Below are 20,151 nucleotides of genomic sequence, written 5' to 3'. Positions count from 1 at the left end.
TAGTCCATATTAAAATATATTAGTAGTTTAAATTTTCAAAAACAACAACAAAATCATCATTCGTATATCACAGTCTACTATTGAAAAGTCTCTAAATCTTAATAGTATAGTATATCCTTTAGAGTATTGTTTTGCATGTTTGTTTTAATTCATGGTGGTTTTAAAAATCACCTTTTAAGTGTAGTTACCATAAATATTCAAATATTTAGCTTTCATTTGTCTTGACTTAAAGTGCCAAAGTAAGGAAATGAATTTCTCTATTCATAGAGCAGTTACTAATTCCCAAGTGTGACCAATGGAGTCAGTTTCAAGGACAACGTTTTTCATATTTTCCATAGGATGACTATTGAATATATTAGTCTAAAACTGGTCTTCTAACAAGTAAAGAGTTTGGGTTTGATAATGCATGGTCACTACTGTCAGTTTGTTAACGTAATCTTTTAAATTTAATTTTCAAACCAGAACTCTAAAGGAACAGTTGTCACATCTGGCCTATGGCTTGTTCATTTGGATGGCCTCTAAGGTGCAGGCACCTCCATGAGGCCACTGGAGCAGCCACTCCAGTTCAGTAAGCGGGGGACTGCTCCCTCCAAAGGCAGTCCCACTGTATTTGTGTGATGCTTCTAACAGCCCATAAGTCACTGTATTTAATACTGTCCTTGTCTTTCTCCCCTCCCTTGTTTCTCTTTTCAGAAACAGAGTTGTCAGTCACTGCTGAGTTAGTGCCTACCTCACCATGGAACATTTCAAGTGAATTCGACAAAGGTACCTGGGGGGACACAGGGGAGGCTGGGAGGGAGGTGTGAAACTCCATTTTGAATCCTGGCATGGCTTGCTTTGCAATCTGCTGCTTTTCAGATCACTAGTAGAAGGTGGTGGCCAAAATAAATTCCCAGCTTACTTTGTGATCATTTAACATTTAATTACTTGGAATTCTATCATTTCTGGAGAGTTTTTTTTTTTTTTTTCTTTCCTTTCCCTTCTTCCTCTAAAATGTTCCACATGGTAAAAATGCTTCAAGATGTGAAATAGGCTTGTTTCTGACCTTCCTGACACTACATCTAGTGGATCTTATTTAAGGGATTTGATTCAGCCTGAGCCAGGATTGATCAGAGCTGTGTGCTGGATGACCTTTTACAATGAGCATTTGATGTGTTTGCAGGGTTCAGAACAGAGTATTTGGAATGTTTGTAATTGCCTATGCATACAGATGGAAGCTTCCTATGTGCATGTGGGGAACAGGTTCCTGCTATGAAGTTCTTACTTAGCATTAATTAAGCCTGGCCATATGCTAAGCATTGGCTACTCTGTAAAGACCCTATGTCCTGCAGTGGTAAATCAGGATGTTTTCAAAGCCCCCACAGTCTGGCTCACCCTGACTTTCCAGCCATATTTCCTCTTCATCCCCCTTATGCCCCTTTGTGTATCTTCAGCCAAATTTCTATTTCTTCCTGTATATCCTGTTCTTTCTCTCTGATTGCCTTTTCTTCTTTGCTAATACCCATCCTCTAACTTTTGCAAGCCAACAAATCAGTTTTCCTTTAATACTGAACATAAATTCTATATTATTCATAGGCTTATCTAGTCCCTCCACAGGAAGAGGCCTTTCCTTCTCTGGAATTCCCATAGTGCTTCTATCTGTTCTTCTCTTAACCTTGTCCATGTTATATATTATTAATTTAATTATATATCTATCTGTTCCATAAGCCTGGAAGTTCCTTGGAGGTAGGATTTCGATCTTGCTTTTTTTGTGTGCTTTCTTTCTTCCTCTTATTCATCTCAAAATCTCCCCACAGACTCTTATTCATAGGAAATCTTCAATAAAGTTTTGTGAATTGATGAGTCCACACCTTATTTAAAGAGGTGCTATACCCAAACTTATGGGTACAAATACATTTAGCAAGTGGCTCAGTGGTGCGGTGCTTGCCTAGCTTATATGAGGCACTGGCTTTGATTCTCAGCACCACATGTAAATAAATTAAATAAAGGATATATACCCACCCATTAATTAAAAAATACAATCAGCAAGCTTACTGAGTTTCTAACTTACTTCAGGCACAGATTCTAAGTTCTAAGATTACAAAGGGAAAGGAGCTCAAAAGTCATTGTCACAGTAGCCTTTTGTACATATGCTCTTGGAATTCTATTTCCTCTCCGAGGAGCAATTATTTTATGAAACTATTTTAGATGCAGTTTATTGCTAGCTACAGTTTATGAGGCATTTTGAATGGCAGGATGGATGGAAATGTCTTTTACCTTAAGCCAAAGAAAGTTTTCATGATTTTTAATTTGATCTGGATATTCTGTTGCTAATTAAGGATTGAAACAGGGATTGGGAGATATGTCTCTCCATCTTGGGCACTGAGTACAATGAATGGAGAAAAGGAAATAAAGGGTACTCAGGTTTAGCGTAGTGCCTGTTCTGTGCCAGGTATCGTGCAAGGTACTTTCACTGGGTGAACTTGTTTTGCAAGCTCCTTCTTAGAACCAACAGAAAAATTGTATCACTGAATGTTATTGATCTCATTCCATTTATGAATACAGAAGGGCATTGGGGTATTGACTTGTGCTAAGAAAGGCAGCACAGCTGCAGGTTAAGAACTCCACCAGCCAGACCTGGAATTTCTACCAAACCAGCACTGGAATCCACAGTGTGTGGCCTTCAAAAAGGAGGCGGTGCAATAGTGGTGACCCGGCTGTTCAGAGGGCAGATGAAGGCAGGACTCATACTCCTTCCTTTGTATAGCACAGCTTTTCAGAGAGCTTGGGCAACTTCCCAGGGATTCTTAGTGCCATCTTTTTCTAGAAAAGAATTGTTATATGGTCTTTAATTCTCATTTCCAATCAGAGGGAAAGCTGCTTAATTCACCTACTTATTCCTTGCTCAAATCCTTATTGATTCCTATTCTAGCCTGAGTCTTGTTTGAAGAATTAGAATTTGTAGTTTAATGAGAAAAAGGTTCCTATCTTCCATGACCTCAGAACCTCATGGGAAGGACTAAGACTGAGATCTAAATGCATAATCCAAGTCTTCTGGTCATCTTGACAGATTGAGCTTTGAGGGGCATTTTCTCCAATCTCAGAGAGATGCTGCTAAAAATAAACAGCAACATCCATTTTCAGGCTGGTATGCAAAAGAGCACTCCCCAGGTTCTAGAAATGAAGAGCAAGCTCAATGCTAAAGCAGCATTGTGAGAAGGAACTAAGTAAAAATTCATATGAAAATACAGGCAGTATTATCCTTCATAAGGGCTGGAGTGTCTGCATCCCATGGTGATTAGAATCAAGGCACCGGGAAATAAACTCCTTTATTAGGCTGTGAGTGAGGAATGACTGGCCTGAGTCTGAAATAAGATGAATTCTGGTGAGAATGTGGTATGGCATGTATCCCCCATCCTGGGCCACTGAAATCACCCATGAGAAATCAAATCCCCATCCTTCCCAACATATAAGTGTGGGTTTGGAATTCTTCTTGTGCTATATAAGCCACAAACCAAGAAGATAACATAAAAACTTGGCCTAGTGTTGGTTAAGACCTTGATAATCACAAACCTAAAACCAACTCATAAAAATGTCTAAACATTCCAGGTGTGAGGGTCTCCCACCAAAAAAACAAATACAAAACAAAATACAAAAAAAAAAAAAAAAAAGAACAAACTCCTGTTGATGTTAAGTTTACTTTCAGAAATTACAGGGCATGCAAGAGAGTGAGGGGAAGCCACCATTAGCAACAGTCAGTAGACAAGAAATGGAAATGTCCAAACATAGACACTAAACACGATAGACCAATTTGAAAGAGTATATGTTTTAAAATGTGTCATGGTGAAAGTGGAAATAGAAACCACAGGGCAAATACAGGATAACAGGACAGAGAAGTAAAAAGGACAAAAATTTTAGATTTGAAAAATAAGAGTCATTGAAATCAAAACTTCATGAGTTAAACAGTGAGTGAATTCAGCTAAAGAGAAAAATAGTATATTGGAAGATAGATTTGAGATAATATGGGATTTTAGAGAATAGACCCAAACCAAGGACTAGGTTTGAATCCTGACACTACTATTTGTTTGCTGTGTTATTTTTGGCAAGTGGTTCAACCTATTTGTGCTGTATTCTTATCATTTGCAATATGGACTAATAAAAGTATCTGCCTTATGAAACTGTGAAAATTCATCTGGCTAGCAAATCCGATAAGCTAATTGGAGAATAAGAAGTGACAGCTACTTTTGATAAATATGGTTTTACTTTGGGCTTTGTAAAAAAAATCATGGATTCTTAGGAAGTTTGGCAAGATAGGCATATGCTAGAGCTGGGATAGACTTCAGATCTTGTTCAATCATCCTGAGTTTGCAGCTGGCCTTCCACACATGAGTGCTCACCCATACAAGAGACCCACTTCCTAGTTTGGCAAACAAGATTCTCCATGACCTTACCTCACTCTTTGTCCCCGTGGTTTATACTCTGTTTCAACAACCTAAGTCTAAATTCTCTATCCCTACAATCTCTTTCCAGGCTCTATGCCTCCATTCATGCAGTTTCCTCTGACTGGACTGTCCATAACCCTGTTCTTTACTTCACTAGCTCCTTCTTTACTTAAGGGTCACTTTATGTAAGTCTTAGCACCTTCCCTCCACAGTCCCCCTTACGTATATATAACTGAACAAAACAGGCAATGTACCTGCCTCCATGGACCTTCTTGAGGGAGAAACAGAAAATTAACAAATTCATTCATCAATCCACTGGGCCTGAAAATATGGGGTACCATATTACTGCACATCTGTCTTAATCAGAATCCTTTCCATTCTGTATTAAAATTATTCCATGTTGGTCTGGGGTTGTGGCTCAGTGGTAGAGTGCTCGCCTCGCATATATGAGCACCACATAAAAATAAATAAATAAAATAAAGGTATTGTGTCCATCTACAACTAAAAAAAGATTTTAAAAAATATCTATGTTATTCCTGCCTGTTCAAAGACTTCTCTGTTGCTGTGTTATTAGCACCTCACACAATGCCTGGCATATAGTCCCAATCATTTGGGTTCCAGTGCCAGCTCATTCATAGCTGCCATGTGTCACTCCTCCTGGGTGTGAGGTACTTGCTAAGAAGTGACAGCTACTTTTGTCATGTGCATCATTTGAATCACACCACCCTGTGCAGTAGAACAAATAAACAACTAAGGCTCATGGGGTGAGTGGATTGGCTGAAGGCCATGGGTGGTAAGTCGCAGCACCTAGATTCCCATTATGGCCTGCAGGCCAACTCCAAGGATCCATGTCCAACAAAACAGCTTGCATTCACCTGGAGAAGCAGTCAAACAAAATCCATTGCATGACAGAGTTTAATGCTTTCCTCTTCATCCAGCTGCTGAGTTTCCTCCATCCACCCTACCCTGGCACCCGAGCCTCGCTCAGGTCCTTGGTTTCTGTTCAGTCAGTGGTGTTCAACAGTTACCTGCTTATTCTTTTCAACAGGAAATGAAATTCCAGAGAAATAAGGCTGCCCCAGGGAAGAGCCCTTGAAAGCTATTACTGATAGGTCATGGGGGCAATTTCTGAAACAAATTCTTCAAAAGCAAGTACCTCCCAAAATAAATCCATCTCCTGGAGCCCTGCCTCAGTTTCACCATGGGGTGCTGCAGTGGGTTCCATAGGGGCCTCTTTCCCTTCCTCTATGTTCAGTCATGAGAAGTCTCAGAGGTTCTCTGTAGAAAGTCAAAATGTTTCTTTTGGAGAAAGGACTGGAAATTGCACCCCTAGGTAGCAGAAAAGGAGGGAGGCTACCATTAAAAAAATATCAATACCTACTTCCAACTGCAAATAGCTCTGTCTGCTGACAGACTAGATTTGGGGCATTTTTGTGCACCCTCCTTTAAAAAAAAAAATACAGAACTGCTTTCCTTCATTAGCTAGAGGGCTTCATATATAGTACAGATGTGTACAGCTGGGCTCTTCTGAGCAAGATCCTGGACTTGCTGTGACTCTGAGCTTCCCTTTGCTTAACTGTGGAGCAGGAGGCTTTCTGTCTAAGCGTGTATGTGGGCCACTTGTCTGTCTGTGATGAGACAGTTAACTTTCATGGCCACAAAAGGCAGATGCATTCTTGACTCAGCTGCTTAGCCTGTGCCTTCCCTCAGAGCATCACGCTGAAGGCCATGACCAGTTTCTCTAGGTCAGGAGTAGTTGCTTCCTCTTGTCCCCAGTCTGTTACTTGACTTGTCCTTGGCACACAAATAGCCTATTTCAATGGTATTGACTGATCTTCACCTTTACTCTGGACCTTACTCTCAGCTTACTCAAATGGGGTCGCTGAGTCATCTCATTTTGCTTCCAATTGTATATATTTGGGCCAATGCAGTGGGTGATGGTGGCAAGGTGGAGAGGCTTTGGCACTTGACAAATTGACAAACAATTTTCCTGGAACTAGAGTCTCTGATAGCTTATCCAACTGTGTTCTATCTTCAAATCTGGTAGCTGGATGGAAGAATTCCTTATGGCATTCCTGGGTAGCCATGTGGTATTTAAGTCTCCCAAGTTCAGGTTTTACCTTAAGCAATATCCTCCCAATGTTGATGGCATCATTTTCTTTAAAGAATGTCACTTTGCAGTTGTCAGTAACAAAAGCACTTGGAGGCTTTGTAGGAACCGCGTGGCAGTAGCCAGAGTAGACAGGTGCACAGAGTAGACAGGTGGTTCTCTAGCCCCCACACCCCTTCATGTTTCCAAGAAGGCTGTGTGATCTGGAGAAAGAGCACTGGACAATGAACCTAGGTTGCAGTCCCAGCTCAAGTCCGCCATGGGTCAGTGCCCTGGCAGTTAAGTCCTGGGCCTCAGGGTTTTCATCTTAAAAAGGGCAGCATCAATCCTTGATCTGCTGCCTTACTTGCTCTGAGGCTCCAGTGTTGCATGGTCCAGTGCAGTAGCCACCAGCCCCCTGTGACTATTGAGTTCTCAAAATGTGACCACTTCAAAATGAGATGTGGTAAGTATAAAAAACACACTGGATTTCAAAGTTTTAATATTAAAAAAAGCTTAAAATATCTTAATAATTTTTATGCTAATTATATGTTGAAATGACAATATTTTTACATTGAATTAAGTAAAACACATTATTAAAATTAATGCACCTGATCCTTTTTAATGTAGCTACTTGGTAAGTCGAGATGATGCACATGGCTTGCCTTGTGGCTCATGGTATATTTCTATTGGATAACACTTTGCTCATAGACTATAGCTAGGACCTTGGGTGAATCTCCTAACCTGTGTTTCCTCTCTATAGCACAAGATGCTCATATTCTTCTCAGCTTTAAAGTTCTAGGGACTACTTTTTATAAAAAGAATTTAAAAAAAAAACAAACAACTCTACAGTGAGCAAAAGTAAGCTCAGAGTCATGGTAAGTGTGGGGCTCATGCTCCAAAGAGCCTGGCTGTAAACTTCCCTACTATACATAAAGCTCTACCAATGAAGGAAGCCAGTTCTCCATTAGAAATAAAAAGGATGAAAATACCCCACTTCTAGCCTATCAGTGCAGAAAACTATTTCTGGGTGGAAACTGGCCTCTGCGTCTGTAATACTTGAAAATACATAATATATTTACTGATTATAATCTGATCAATAACCACCATAGAAAGGCCATATCTGATGTAATCTCCCTTTTGTGGAGAAAAAAAAATATTGTGGGTTAAAACAAAAGGGATCACAATTTGATGCTGGTTTACATAAAGAACAGCAATGGAACCACAAAACCAGTTGGGAAATCCCAGCTTTGGTCCTAATCAGGTGCGTGCACACAGGACTCTAATGATCCAGTCACCTTCTATATCTCACCTTCATCTTGCACTGTCTCCTGTGCACCAGCCCCATTATCTTTTTTCACTTCTTCCAGAAGCCATGTTCTTTCCTGACTGAAGACAGTCACACACATTCTTCCCTCTACCCAGAGTTCTTTCCCTTGCTTTTCAGGCAAAGCTTCATTGTCATTTCCTCAAAGAAGGCTTTCCTGAACAAAATCACTCTCACTGTTAGTTTCCTTTTCCTTCATAGACTTTTTTTTTTTTTTTTTTTAAAGTCTCGGCCTAAATGTGGTATGAGAGGATCCGTTAGATGGGAAAGCAGACACCTGTGTATAGGACTATGTTCCGGGAGCTTCCTGCCAGCTCTGCTATGTTCGCTGCATCTTTTAGTAACAATGACCTCTTGGTCCCCTTGCCTGGAACCTAGTGTGGAAGTATATGGCACGGAAATCAGTCCCCCTGCAACCCAGCAGCTCTTATTGATCCTCTTACTTGATAAGTCTAGGGGAAGGAAACTTCAAGACAAGGGCTATGGAATTCTGTCATAAAATATCAGGAAAATGACACTTTGCTCCATTTTGATTCTTCAAAGCCTGCGCATGGGGGAGGGTTTCACTGAGCATCACCACTGCAACAGAGGGACTGCCTCCATCCGCTCCAGCCCCAGCTCTTGCACCTGATCCCTCCTGCCATTCCTCTCCTCCTCTACCTCTGTCAGTGGGGTGTTCAACATAGAGGAATGAGGCCTCTAGGGTGCCTAGCAAATGGCCACCATGGCTGTGTGAGGCCTCGCTCCTTCCTCTCAGCGGCCCCTGTCCCATTCCAGACAGAAGCCATTGAACAAGTTTGTGCTCCTGTTTTTACCATTTAAAATTGAGGTAGATATTTACCCACCACGTGTCATGGGCCTCGGATTCCTTATTCCCTTGGCACTATTTTCAGTAATTGCTGGTTAACCCAAGGCCCATTTTTTGACTTGTAAATAATATGGAAGCAGCAGAGACAGAGCTTCTTGACTTTCCCAGGTTGTCCTTTTCCTTACCTGCAGATGTTTTTGTTTGGATTTAAAACTTCCTCCTCCTGAGGAAACCTCCTGGACCACCCACCTTAGAAGGGCTTTGGAGTTTAGCCTCAAGGCTTCCAGAAACCTGTGGCCTGGGGTCCTGCTTTCAGGATTCATGGAAGGCCTGACTAGTCCTGGACCCATGACTTTGGTCAAGCCTCGTCAAAAGACTGGGAAGGACATTCAAACCTCAATGCCTCTTCACGAGGGAGAGAAAGACTTGGTACAAAGTGCTGGCTCTTGCCTCAGCTCCCACGGCTCCTCCACTTCCACCCAAGCTAGCTGTGCTCTAGAACCAAGCAGCTAACTGTTCCTCATCCTATTTCAAGCAGGAGTGCAAACTTTGTTATTTGCTATTGAGGACACCATCCCAGCTTCTGTCAACCTTAAAGACCCAGCTCCCACTCAACACTGCCAAAAAGTGTTTCCTGATCCCCTCTAACCCCCCGCTGAGTGTTCAATTGCTCCCCATCGCGCAACTATGTGACACCTGTTTACATGTGCATTCTTCCTCTCCCTCTCCCTCTGCTGCTTGCCCTTGCTAGCAGTGGAGGCAAGGCTGTGTGGAGAGGGCTTTGAGAGGGCTCAGAAGAGCTTGCTGTGAACTCCTCAGATCCTGAGTTCTGTATTATTTTGCCTCCCTGTTGCTCCAACACCTAGCACAGTTGTTTGAATAAATAAAGGAATAAGTAAAAATCAGACCAGGGGAGCTGCAAGGTATTACTGTACTTTGATAGGTGTTAGGATCACCCGTGAGAACTTCCCTGAAGTAGGCTTGACTCTAAGCCCCTCCGTTTTGACCACCTTTCCAGGTGATTCTGAAGCCCACTAAAGTTTGAGGACCACTGATAGAGCAGTAGTTCTTAACCTCAGATGTAATTGAAATCACCTGGGGAATTTTAAAAATTACTAATGGCTACATCTGTCCCTCCCTGGTGCTGATTCCATTGATCTGGAATGGAGTTTGTGAGAGTAAAAAGCCCTGCTAACGTGCAAGGAAGCTTGTGAACCACTGCTTCAAGTTCTTCTGTGCTAATCTGCCATGTAGTTCAACTCTTGTGGTAATATTCTCACAAGTGATTGATACAGATATAGGTTTTTGGAAATTCCTCCATCTTTTCTGAATTTTCTGAGGTAATATTGAAAAGATCTGCCCTTGGAATGAGAAGCCCTTGGTTTACATTTAAGCTCTGTGGCTAACTCCAGGTTCTTGAAATTTGAGCTTTAAGTTTTTTCATCAATGAAATGGGGAGAATACCAGTCTTTCAGGGTTGTGGTGAGTACTAAATGTAAGGAAATAAGTAAGAAAGCTGGGCTCAGGCCTCATAAACATAGAGAAGTAAAGATTGATGCATTTTTAAAATGTCTGAAGTGTTGGCATAACTCCATCACCTTTTCCATGTGGGCATTGGGAATGGTATCCTGCCTTATGGAGTAATACCTCCCAGCCTCAGGAAATAATGGCAACTATAGTAGCTGCACTATATTGAGAGCTTTTGATGTACAATGGATCATGTTAATAGATTTACATGGATTGTCACACTTAATCCTTATAATAATTCTGATGTAGTGTTTCTAATTTTATATATATGAAAAAAGCAAACAAAGCAAGCAAGCAAACAAACAAACAAAAAGCCTGAGCTGTAGATAAATGTAGTAGGTTAAGTATCAGCCCCCAAAAGATATGTCCATGTCCTAACCCCTGGAAACCTGTTTATAGTAACTTACTTGAAAAAAAGATGTTTGCACATGTAATTAAATTAAGGATCTTGAGATGACGTCATTCAGGTAGGCCTTAACTGGCTACAAGTGTCCTTATAAGGTAAAGGCAGAGGGAGATTTTTATAAACCTAAACAGGTGAAGGCATTACAAAGGTGGAGGCAGAGAACAGAAGGGCACAGTCACACACCCAGGAAGACCAGGGCAGTCCTCAGAATCTGGAAGATGCAAGGAATGAAGTCTACCGAGAACCCCCAGAGGGAGTGTGGCCCTGCTGGATTTTGCATTTCTAGCCTCCAGAATATGAAAGAACAAATGTTTGTTGTTCCAAGTCACCAAGTTTATAATAATTGGTTACAAGTAAAATCAGGTACTAAAAAGATTTAAGCAACTTGTGCAAAGTTACAAAGAAGTGAACCCAGAATTCAAACCTATGTCCTTGACAAGTAAATTTTATTGCCTTGAAACCAAATTGAGGTTTGTATAAAATACCTTAAATTCATTTACTCAATAGATGTTTACTGAGGGCTTGCCACCAATAAGGCCTATACCAGGGGCTGAAGAAGCCATAATGAACAAGACAGAAGCAGTCTCGCCTTGAGTCTGCAATTTTGGTGTAAGGGAGAAAATTTAAATCATTACTTTCATAGATATACTCAAAATCATTAAAAGGTGCCCCAAAGAAGAAACATGAAAACATAAGATCTACCCTGGAACAAAGGATTCTCACATCCTCCCAGTTGGGCCCTGCTAACAGTCACTTGAAGTAGACATCAGTCCCCTTTATTCCCTCGGGCCTGTCTCCTGGGAGCTTGGGTGCCCCCAACCCCACCTTAGCCCTTAGGAGCTTGCAGAAGTTGGTCTACCACAGGCAAGTCCTTTCCATGAGAATAAGTACTCCTGAGTGTAGGGAGGCTGAAAAGCTTCAGCAGACAGGAGCTCTGCAACCCGTTGAGAGATCATCATGAGGCAGGGGAGTGTGGGGGAACTCCTTTTAGACAAGGTTGGGAGACATCTGCATTCTTGTACCAGGCAAGATTTCCTAGATGGCCATGAGGAGCTCAGTCATCATCTCTTGAGTTTTAAGCAATAGTCAAGGCAGTTCCTTCCAAGGCCCTATGCATCAGCAGTGCTCTGCCTGGGTTTATTCCACCCAATGCTTACTTGTTTTGAAGCGCTGCCCCTAGCCTTAGCTACTTTAGCAGGGTAGAATGTTCAACTGCCCACATGCCACAGAGAACTTCTAGGTCTGCCTACAGTTGCTACAACAAAGATTTAGCTTATTTTCTGCAAATGGTTACTTTTTTAATGGTCCCTAAGTTAGACCTGACCATCAGTGGCCATTGGAATACGGTGTGGAATTCAAGTTGACCCACAAGAATTTCTTGTCCGCAGCCTTACTTATCTTCCGAGCTGAGGCAGATGAGTTCCTCCTTAAGTCCTTTCTCAGGACTCTAATTTCAACATTGCCCCACCCCCAACATGTACACGCACTCAGTAGGTGCTTATTGAGTGCCAGCTGTGTGCCAAGCAATGTGTTGAGGACACATTGGTAGAAGCACCCAATTCCTCACTCTCTGATGGAGTTAGCCAGCCTCTATCTGGGAAGTACTGTCTCAGCTAGTACTTGAACACAACTTACTGTGCTATAAAAATCTCTGGGAGGTGGATACTGTCAGGTCTATTGTGTAGACAGGAAAATCAGTTCGGGTGAAGTGACTCTAGTAAATGGCAGAGCCAGAATTCAAGTCTACGTTTTTCTAACTGCCAAGTTCATATTCTCAATGACAACCTAAATTAAGAATCCCTATTTATAGGGAGGAAAGAAAGAACAGGGTTAAACGTTATTAGCTAATAGAATAGGCTTTCTGAAATAAGAAATACTTAATTACCCTTAGGAGATTTTTTTCTTGTTTCTCTTTCTCCTCTAATTTCCACATTTTCTTCAATAAGTATCCTATACTCTTTAGTCAGATAAAAATAGGTAAAATACTTAAGAAATAAGAAATTTTGTATATACTCAAAATAATTGAAAATGGGTACTCAAAGATATGTGTGCACATATTTATAGCTGTACTATTCACAATAACCAAATGTGAATATGGCTAAATGCCCATCGATGGATGAATTGCAAGCGAAGTATAGTGTAGTCATACAATGGGGCATTATTACTCAGCTATAAAAATGAATAAAGTTCTGCACCGTTCCACAACATGGATGATCCTTATGAACATCCTGCTGAATGAATGAAGCCAGACACAGCAGTTCAAATTTTGTATTATTCCATTCACATGAAATATCTATAAGAAGTAAATTCACAGAGGAAGAAATTGGGGTTGTAGACCTATTTTGGAACTAAACAGAAGGATGGTTTACAGCATTGTGAGTATACTAGTTACCACTGAATAGTTCACCGTAAAATGGTCAATTTTATATTATGTGGATTTTCTTATTTCTGTATAAATAAAGGAATTCTAAATAAATAATTTTTAAAATAAATAAATCTGTCACATGATCAGACTTTATTGTGCTGTTCTCCTGTACTGCTCTTGCCACAAGGGCTGCATACTGTTGATTTAGTGTCTCTGCTCTGTTTGTATGGGGTGCTACAGCCTTGAACCTAATGGAGCCCTGGCATGTCCACTAACTAATAAAGAAACCTTGGGCCTGTTACTTGACTGCTCTGGACTCAGTGTTCTCAGCTGTCACACAGGAGTAATTATGTCCACTGAAGTCGGCCCCAGATCCTAATATGCTAATGTTGTGCTTTGTAAACTAAAAGTGACATGACTATGTTTTGCAGTTTTTGTTTTTACATTACAAAACACTATTAGATCAGAGAGCATCTCTAATTGCTTATCAGGCATGTGTAGAAAGAACTATGAGGGCCAGGAGGGGCCCATGTGCCTGTGAGGCTGAGGCGGGAGAAGCACTTGAGCCCAAGTATTCAAGACCAGACTGGGCAACATGGCGAGAGGATGTTAAAAAAACAAAAAAACAAAAAACTGTAAGAGAGAAGAATGAAATCTTGGTAATATGTGTATTTAGAGACATGCTGTCATTGTTAACATTGCTTCTTTTTACTTATGAGTGTTTTTATTTGCTTGGATTTTTTAACATTATAAAAAAAGGAAAGAAGTAATGTTTGGGATACAAGTGGGTGAGAGATCGAGGTTTTGAAAAACTAATAATGCAAGAATACAATGAAGACAAGAGCTTAGAATAAGCCTTTCTACAGCTGATGGGCATCTGTCTGTCTGCCAACAGCCCCCAGATGGAATTAAGTGCTGCTGCTGCTAAGTCTAAATCAGACTCAGGCCCAGAGCACAGGGAAATCCTGTGCAGACCTGGAGCTGCTGGCCTTGAAATGAGATCCTCTTGGGTGTGAAATAAGAGAAGGACGCTCTGGCCCTGCACCGAGTCCAAGGGGCCCATAACTCAGCCCTCCATTGCGACCAGATCTGCTAGCCATACCCTGTCTGATCTCAGCCACCCTTGTGCTGCCAGGAGAGGGATTGGGGAAGGCTGGGGAACTTTGAAAGGCCATTTCAGAATCCACCTAAAGAGTTTGGGGTGTTGTTCACAGGGTCAGGTGAAGCAGGAGAGTCTATCGGGGAGGTGGCTCTCAGCAGCTCTGTTCTTTTGATGTGAGGTGAGCCTGGGGGTTCTTCTATTGTTCTCTTTTGTTGTCCTTTTCCCTAAACCTTTTTCTTTCTTTTTAAAACAAACTAGATTTTTAAAAGCTTGCAAAAGCTAAATGTATTTGTTGTAGAAAATCTAGGAAATCAACCAAGCCAGAATTATGTCACTGCTCACATGTTTCATCTGTTTTTATGCTTATATTTTTACACACATATCTACCAAAATGCAACCATGCACATCTGAATGTGGCATTTGTCTTTCAGCAGCATCCCAAGTCTCTTTCTGTATCATTAAATATTTTTTACTTCATTTTTATTAGCCATGTAAGTGTGTTCCATTGTAGAGGTGTTTACTAACTTATTGAACCTATCTCCTGTTGTTGAAGAGTTAGGATTATTCTAGTTTTATGATGTTATAAAAAATAATGTGATAAAAAATAACTTCCAAGGTCTAGGATAGCACCTGGCCCTCATGAAGGTGCTTTCTACATAGCACTATCATAAATCTGTCTGCATATTTACATCCCCGCCAGCAGGGCAGAACACCATGCTCTACTGATTACCTTTACCAACACTGGGTACAGCCATTTTATTAGTCTGTCAATTTTAAAAGAAAAAAGAAATAGCATGTTGTTTTTGTAACTCCCATTTCGTTGGATAACTGAGGTTGAATTTTTAAATGTTTAGGGACCATAGTTTTCTCTAATGAATATTCATTCTGTGTCTCATTCTGCTACTAATATATTTATCTTTTGTTATTAATTGGAAATCTGGTGGGGTTTTTTTTACAGTTTTCAACATTTAATTTTGCTTATGATGTGTGTATACTAACATGAAAAAAATACATTTCTATGAAATCAAGTCTATCAATCTTGTCCTTTGGGTTTTTAAATTTGGCACTACCTTAGAAAAGCCTTCTCTTTTCCAAGATGAAAGAAAAAGTCATTTCTATTTTTTCTAAGGTACTGTCAGTAATCACTTCCTTTTGCTGGGCACAGTGACACATGCCTGTAATCCCAGTGGCTCAGGAGGCTGAGACCTGAGAATCGCGAGTTCAAAGTCAGCCTCCATGACAGCGAGGTGCTAAACTACTCAGTGAGACCCTGTCTCTAAATAAAATACAAAATAGGGCTAGGGATGTGGCTCAGTGGTCCAGTACCCCTGAGTTCAATCCCTGGTACCCCCACACCAAAGTAATCATTTTCTTTTGAAAGTCTGGATCAGGCTAAGTAATATTCCAGCCCTTGAGAGGACGGCAAATTAATTTAGCTCAGAGCTGGCTTTCTCTGCAGCCTGGACACACAATGCTCCCAGGTGAATGATCTCCAGACTTTTGGCTGATACATGGCTGCCTTTTTCTAGGACCTCAGAAGCAGTTGTCCTTCCTATCTTAATGCATTCTCCAGTGACATTACACAAGGCTAACCTGTCCTTTTCGAGAAGCCCTAAGGTGACGAAGGACTTGGCTCTGTTGACCAGTTGGTCTTCATTCTCACACTTCCATGCCTTGCTCCCTCTTTCCCTCAGAAAATGGCTAGAGCTAGAGGGAGGAGGGCGGCTTGGGGCTGTGCTGTCAGGAGGCCTCTCTTTCTGCTCTGGCTTTCTGGCTGTATGTCCTTAGATAAGTTACTTCTTTGAGCCCCAGTTTTGACATCTGTAAAATTATGGGGATTCAAAAATTCAATGGAATTTTACTCAGCATTAAAAAAGAGCAAAACCATGGCATTTGCAGGTAAGGGGATGATGTTGGAGAAGATAATGCTAAGTGATATCAGCCAATCCCAAAAAAACCAAGCATGAATGTTTTCTCATAGTGGGATTGGGAGGGAGAGCATGGGAGGAATAGATGAATTCTAGATAGGGCAGAGGGGTGGGAGGGAAAGGGAGGGGGCAGGGGATTAACAAGGGTGGTAGAATGTGATGGACATCATTATGCAAAGTACATGTATGAAGACCTGAATTGGGTATCAACATACTTTATATACAGAGATACAAAAATTGTTGTATATATGTGTATTAAGAATTGTAATGCAAAAAAAACCAACAACAAAGAATAGCATTATTTTAGATTAGGTAGAGGGAAGTGAAAGGAGGGGAAGGCAGGGGATGTGGGGATAAGAAAGATAGTAGAATGAAACAGACATTATTACTGTATAATGTGATTCTACCAATATGTATACTCAGAAAAATGAGAAATTATATTCCATCTATATATGATATATCAAAGTATATAAGTGCATTCTACTGTCATGTATAACTAATTAAAACAAATATGAAATTTTTTAAAAAGACATATTCTAACTTTAAGACAAAGGTAAAGGTGGTGCCTGATAGTATCAGCTTTGCCCTGTTCATTTGTTGTATGTGATCATTTCAGACTTGATTATGACTCAAGTTTTCCTTCAGTTTTAAGTTTCCAAGGTGTGCACACTGTGTATGAAACATTTTCTTAGAACCTTATATTTTTGATGGGGCAGTTCCTGGGATTGAACTCGAGGGCTCTCAGCCACTGAGCCACATCCCCATTCCTTTTTTGTATTTTATTTAGAGACGGTCTCACTGAGTTGCTTAACATCTCACCATTGCAGCAGCTGGCTTTGAACTCACGATCCTCCTATCTCAGCTTTTGGAACTGCTGGGAGTACAGGCATGCACCACTGTGCCAGGCAACCTTATTTTTAATCAACAAAGAAAACCCAAATACATCTCCATATAAATTTGTAAACACTCTCAAAAGAAACAAGAAGAATAAAAATCAGTATCATACTAACACCAATGATCTGTTATGAAACTTATTATTACATAGATGTATCCTTATTCAGTTCCAGCATGTTTTGAACTTTGAACTAAAATAATAAATAGCCTCTGCTCTTAGGTAAAGCACCTGGTGGATGGACACCTAGACTGCATGAGTTTGCTCTGAGAATTAGGGAAGACCATGCATGACTATGGCGGTATATTATCATTATGCTATTATTGCCCACAGAATTTCCTTTCTCTAGCTTAACAGTTTCTCTTTCTCCATGGTGTTCCCCTGGCATTAGCTTTCTGCCTTTCAAAATTCTCTTGTTCTTCACCCCAATTCAAATGTCATTTTTCATGAAGCCTTTGCTAGTTTTCCAGTTAAAATCAGTTGCTCTTTCTCTTACTCAATAATGATATTTTGGTGGTATTTTGACTTAGCCCCTATTTTACTCAGGCTGCATTTGACATTTAAGCTCCTTGTAAGCAGGGACCCTGCCTTAGTATTTTGGTCATGGAGGAAAAAAGATTGATTTTTGACTCATGGTTTCAAAAGTATAGTCCAAGGAAGGCTAGCTCCAACATCATAGTGGACGAGCATGGCAGAGGAAACCTGCTTAGCTTATGCCCACCAGGAAGCAGAGAGACAGAGGGAGAAGACAGGAAGGAAAAGGGACAGTGACAGAATCTCCCAAGGCCACACTCCCCAGTGACCTACTGACTTCAGCCATGCCTATAGTTTTCACCACCTCCCAGTAAGTCCAAATTATTAACCCATCAAATGGGTTAATCAATCTGCTGATGAGGTGAAAGCCTTCACGATCCAGTCACATCACCTCTGAACATGGCTGCGTTCCCTAACACATGAGCTTTTTCAGGACATTCCAGATCCATATCATAACACTTAGTATGCTCCCCATTTGTCTGTTCTCAGTTCTGTTGGCATTCCATAAAGGTCCTGAGTGGAGTTATTTACAGTTCTCAGAAATGATAGAGGCAGCTGAGTGGGCTTAGGTTGGACCATAGAAAGCCAGAGGCAGCCTTGTGATCGACTCCAGGCGTTGGAGATAACGCCTACCAGAAGAAGGGAAAAAGGACTCCACACTCTGATACCACAGTTCCTAATAGGTTTGGGTGGTGAAGCAAATTTCAGCCCAATATACGGAAGATCTTCCTAATAAAAAACAAAACAAATAAATCAGAAGGTGGGGTAGGAAAGAACTAATAGTCATTGATAATCAAGGGTTGAACTGCTGCTATACATAATTTCCACTCCCACTAGGTCTTATAAAATAGCTCCCCTCTCTTATGGATGAGAAAATTAAAGTTCCCAAAGGGCTAAAGACTGAGTATAAGGGCCAGGGATATGGCTCAGTTGGTTGAGTGCTTGCTTTGCATGCACAAGGCCCTGGGTTCAATCCCTAGTACCACAAAAAACAAACAAACAAACAAAAACAAAAACGAAAAAAGGGCTGAGTATTAGTTCATATCGTTCATCTACTTCTTCATGCATTCCTTCCTGAAGAAGCAATCTCCCTCTCCCTAGAGAAATTGCATGGCCATTTGGGGGGAATGCTATATCAAGAGTGCTTGGGGTAGGGGGTTTGTCAGCTTTTTGTCTCTGTCACAAAAGACCTGAGCAAACAACTCCCAAAGAGAAAAGATTCCTTATGCTTCATGGTTTCAGAGGTTTCAGTCCATGGTCAGTCCGTTGTTTGGGGGCCTGTGGCAAAGCAGAGCAATATGGTGGGGAGCACGTGGTAGTTCGAAGCTTCTCTCCTCGTGGAGGCCAGGAAGCGGAGAGAGAGAATGAGGAAAGGCAGGCCCCCATGACTTAACTTCTTTCCAATAGGCTCAACTCTTAAAGGTTTCACTACCTCCAAAGAGCACCACAGACTGGTGACCAAACCTTCAACACAGGCCTTTGGTGGGGACATTTAAGATCCAAGCCGTATCAGGGGTATTACTGTAGCTTATATTTCAGTTGTCTTCCATCTCTAAAATCTCGGGAATTCTCAGTCTCTGACATGAGTTTAATGGGAATATAACCATAAAACCTCCCTTCTATCATCTTTTTGTGGAAAAGACATATCATAAAACTCTTATTAAAATTATCACAAATTATCATATTATTTCATGGGTTGTTGGTCCTATCAGTATTTATGAAGCTATTTGGAGGATACGGCCTTGGAAATTTCTGTTCTAATAAAATTGATTTGATTCTGACCAACAGGGGCTTCATTTTTCCACCAAAGGCTACTCTGTCTGAGGGAAAAAAAAAAATGAAAATATGCATGAGTTGTCACCTGATCCTAGAAGTCAGATGGATGAGGTACTTAGCCTTGCTATCCTGAGTACATTCCATGCTGAAGGTGGGTCCCTGCAGACTGAGCTCCCCAATGTCAGCTTCTGGGGCAGGCAGCCAACTTTCTGAAGCAGCTGCCATTTTTCTTGGGTGATTCATGTGTGAAAGCGTCTCCCCCATAAGAATCTGGGTCATCTTGTTCTTCCCAGAGCCAGGGTCTTATCAGACCAGAAATGTCTATTCATACAAATGCATCCCAGTTGGGAAGTTTATGAATGTGAAGGATAGTTGTTCCATCCAAATACATGACCCATTTGGTCTATAGCCTCTCATATTTGGCTACGCTGCTTTTTTATACTTGAGAGAATTGGGCCTTAAAATCTGGAGCTGATGTACGTTGTGGTGTAGCTTCAGAGATAACTTTAAATGGTCATGAATGTCTACCTTCTCAGTTGGAATGGCTTAACTCAGTATTCTTACTTCCTGTTGTGAACACAGAGCCTTGAATTTGAGTACTGCCTCTGCCTCTGTGTGTGTGTGTGTGTGTGTGTGTGTGTGTGTGTGTAAAATACCATTCCTGGTTAGAGTAGAGATGACAACAATGAATCAACTGCCAAAAACTGTTTAAATTTTTTTTCTCTTTAGCCCCTGGTTTCTTTTCCCAAGAAAAATATCTTCCTTTTCTTCCATTTTCATTACACAAAATGTGTTGTTTCTGGAAGAGGGTTGGGAAAGGAAATGATGATTTTTTTTTTCTTTTTTTTGGATCTTGCAAGATAGAAAAGTCATCAAAACACTTGAATGTGAATTTGGCACTACTTTGGGATCATTTAGCCCAGTCTGCTACAAGTTTGATAGACATGATCCAGAAAAGAGTGTATCATGTGATATC

The 20,151-nt window shown here is 40.9% G+C and overlaps 1 protein-coding gene across 1 annotated transcript in view; it reads left to right on the top strand.

The window, feature by feature from the left end:
- The first annotated feature begins 537 nt into the window (after positions 1-537).
- The window catches only part of Ror1 (receptor tyrosine kinase like orphan receptor 1), a 161,877-nt gene continuing 142,263 nt past the window's right edge, over positions 538-20,151 (top strand). The window contains exons 1-2 of the mRNA XM_076862579.2: positions 538-568; positions 694-765. Coding sequence (XP_076718694.1) covers positions 538-568; positions 694-765 — 103 coding nt within the window. The remainder of the gene's footprint in view (positions 569-693; positions 766-20,151) is intronic.

Source organism: Callospermophilus lateralis, chromosome 7, assembly GCF_048772815.1.
Source record: "Callospermophilus lateralis isolate mCalLat2 chromosome 7, mCalLat2.hap1, whole genome shotgun sequence".
Lineage (NCBI taxonomy): Eukaryota > Metazoa > Chordata > Mammalia > Rodentia > Sciuridae > Callospermophilus > Callospermophilus lateralis.
The sequence above is the reverse complement of the archived record's forward strand: the minus strand, read 5'-3'. Positions and strand labels throughout refer to the sequence as shown.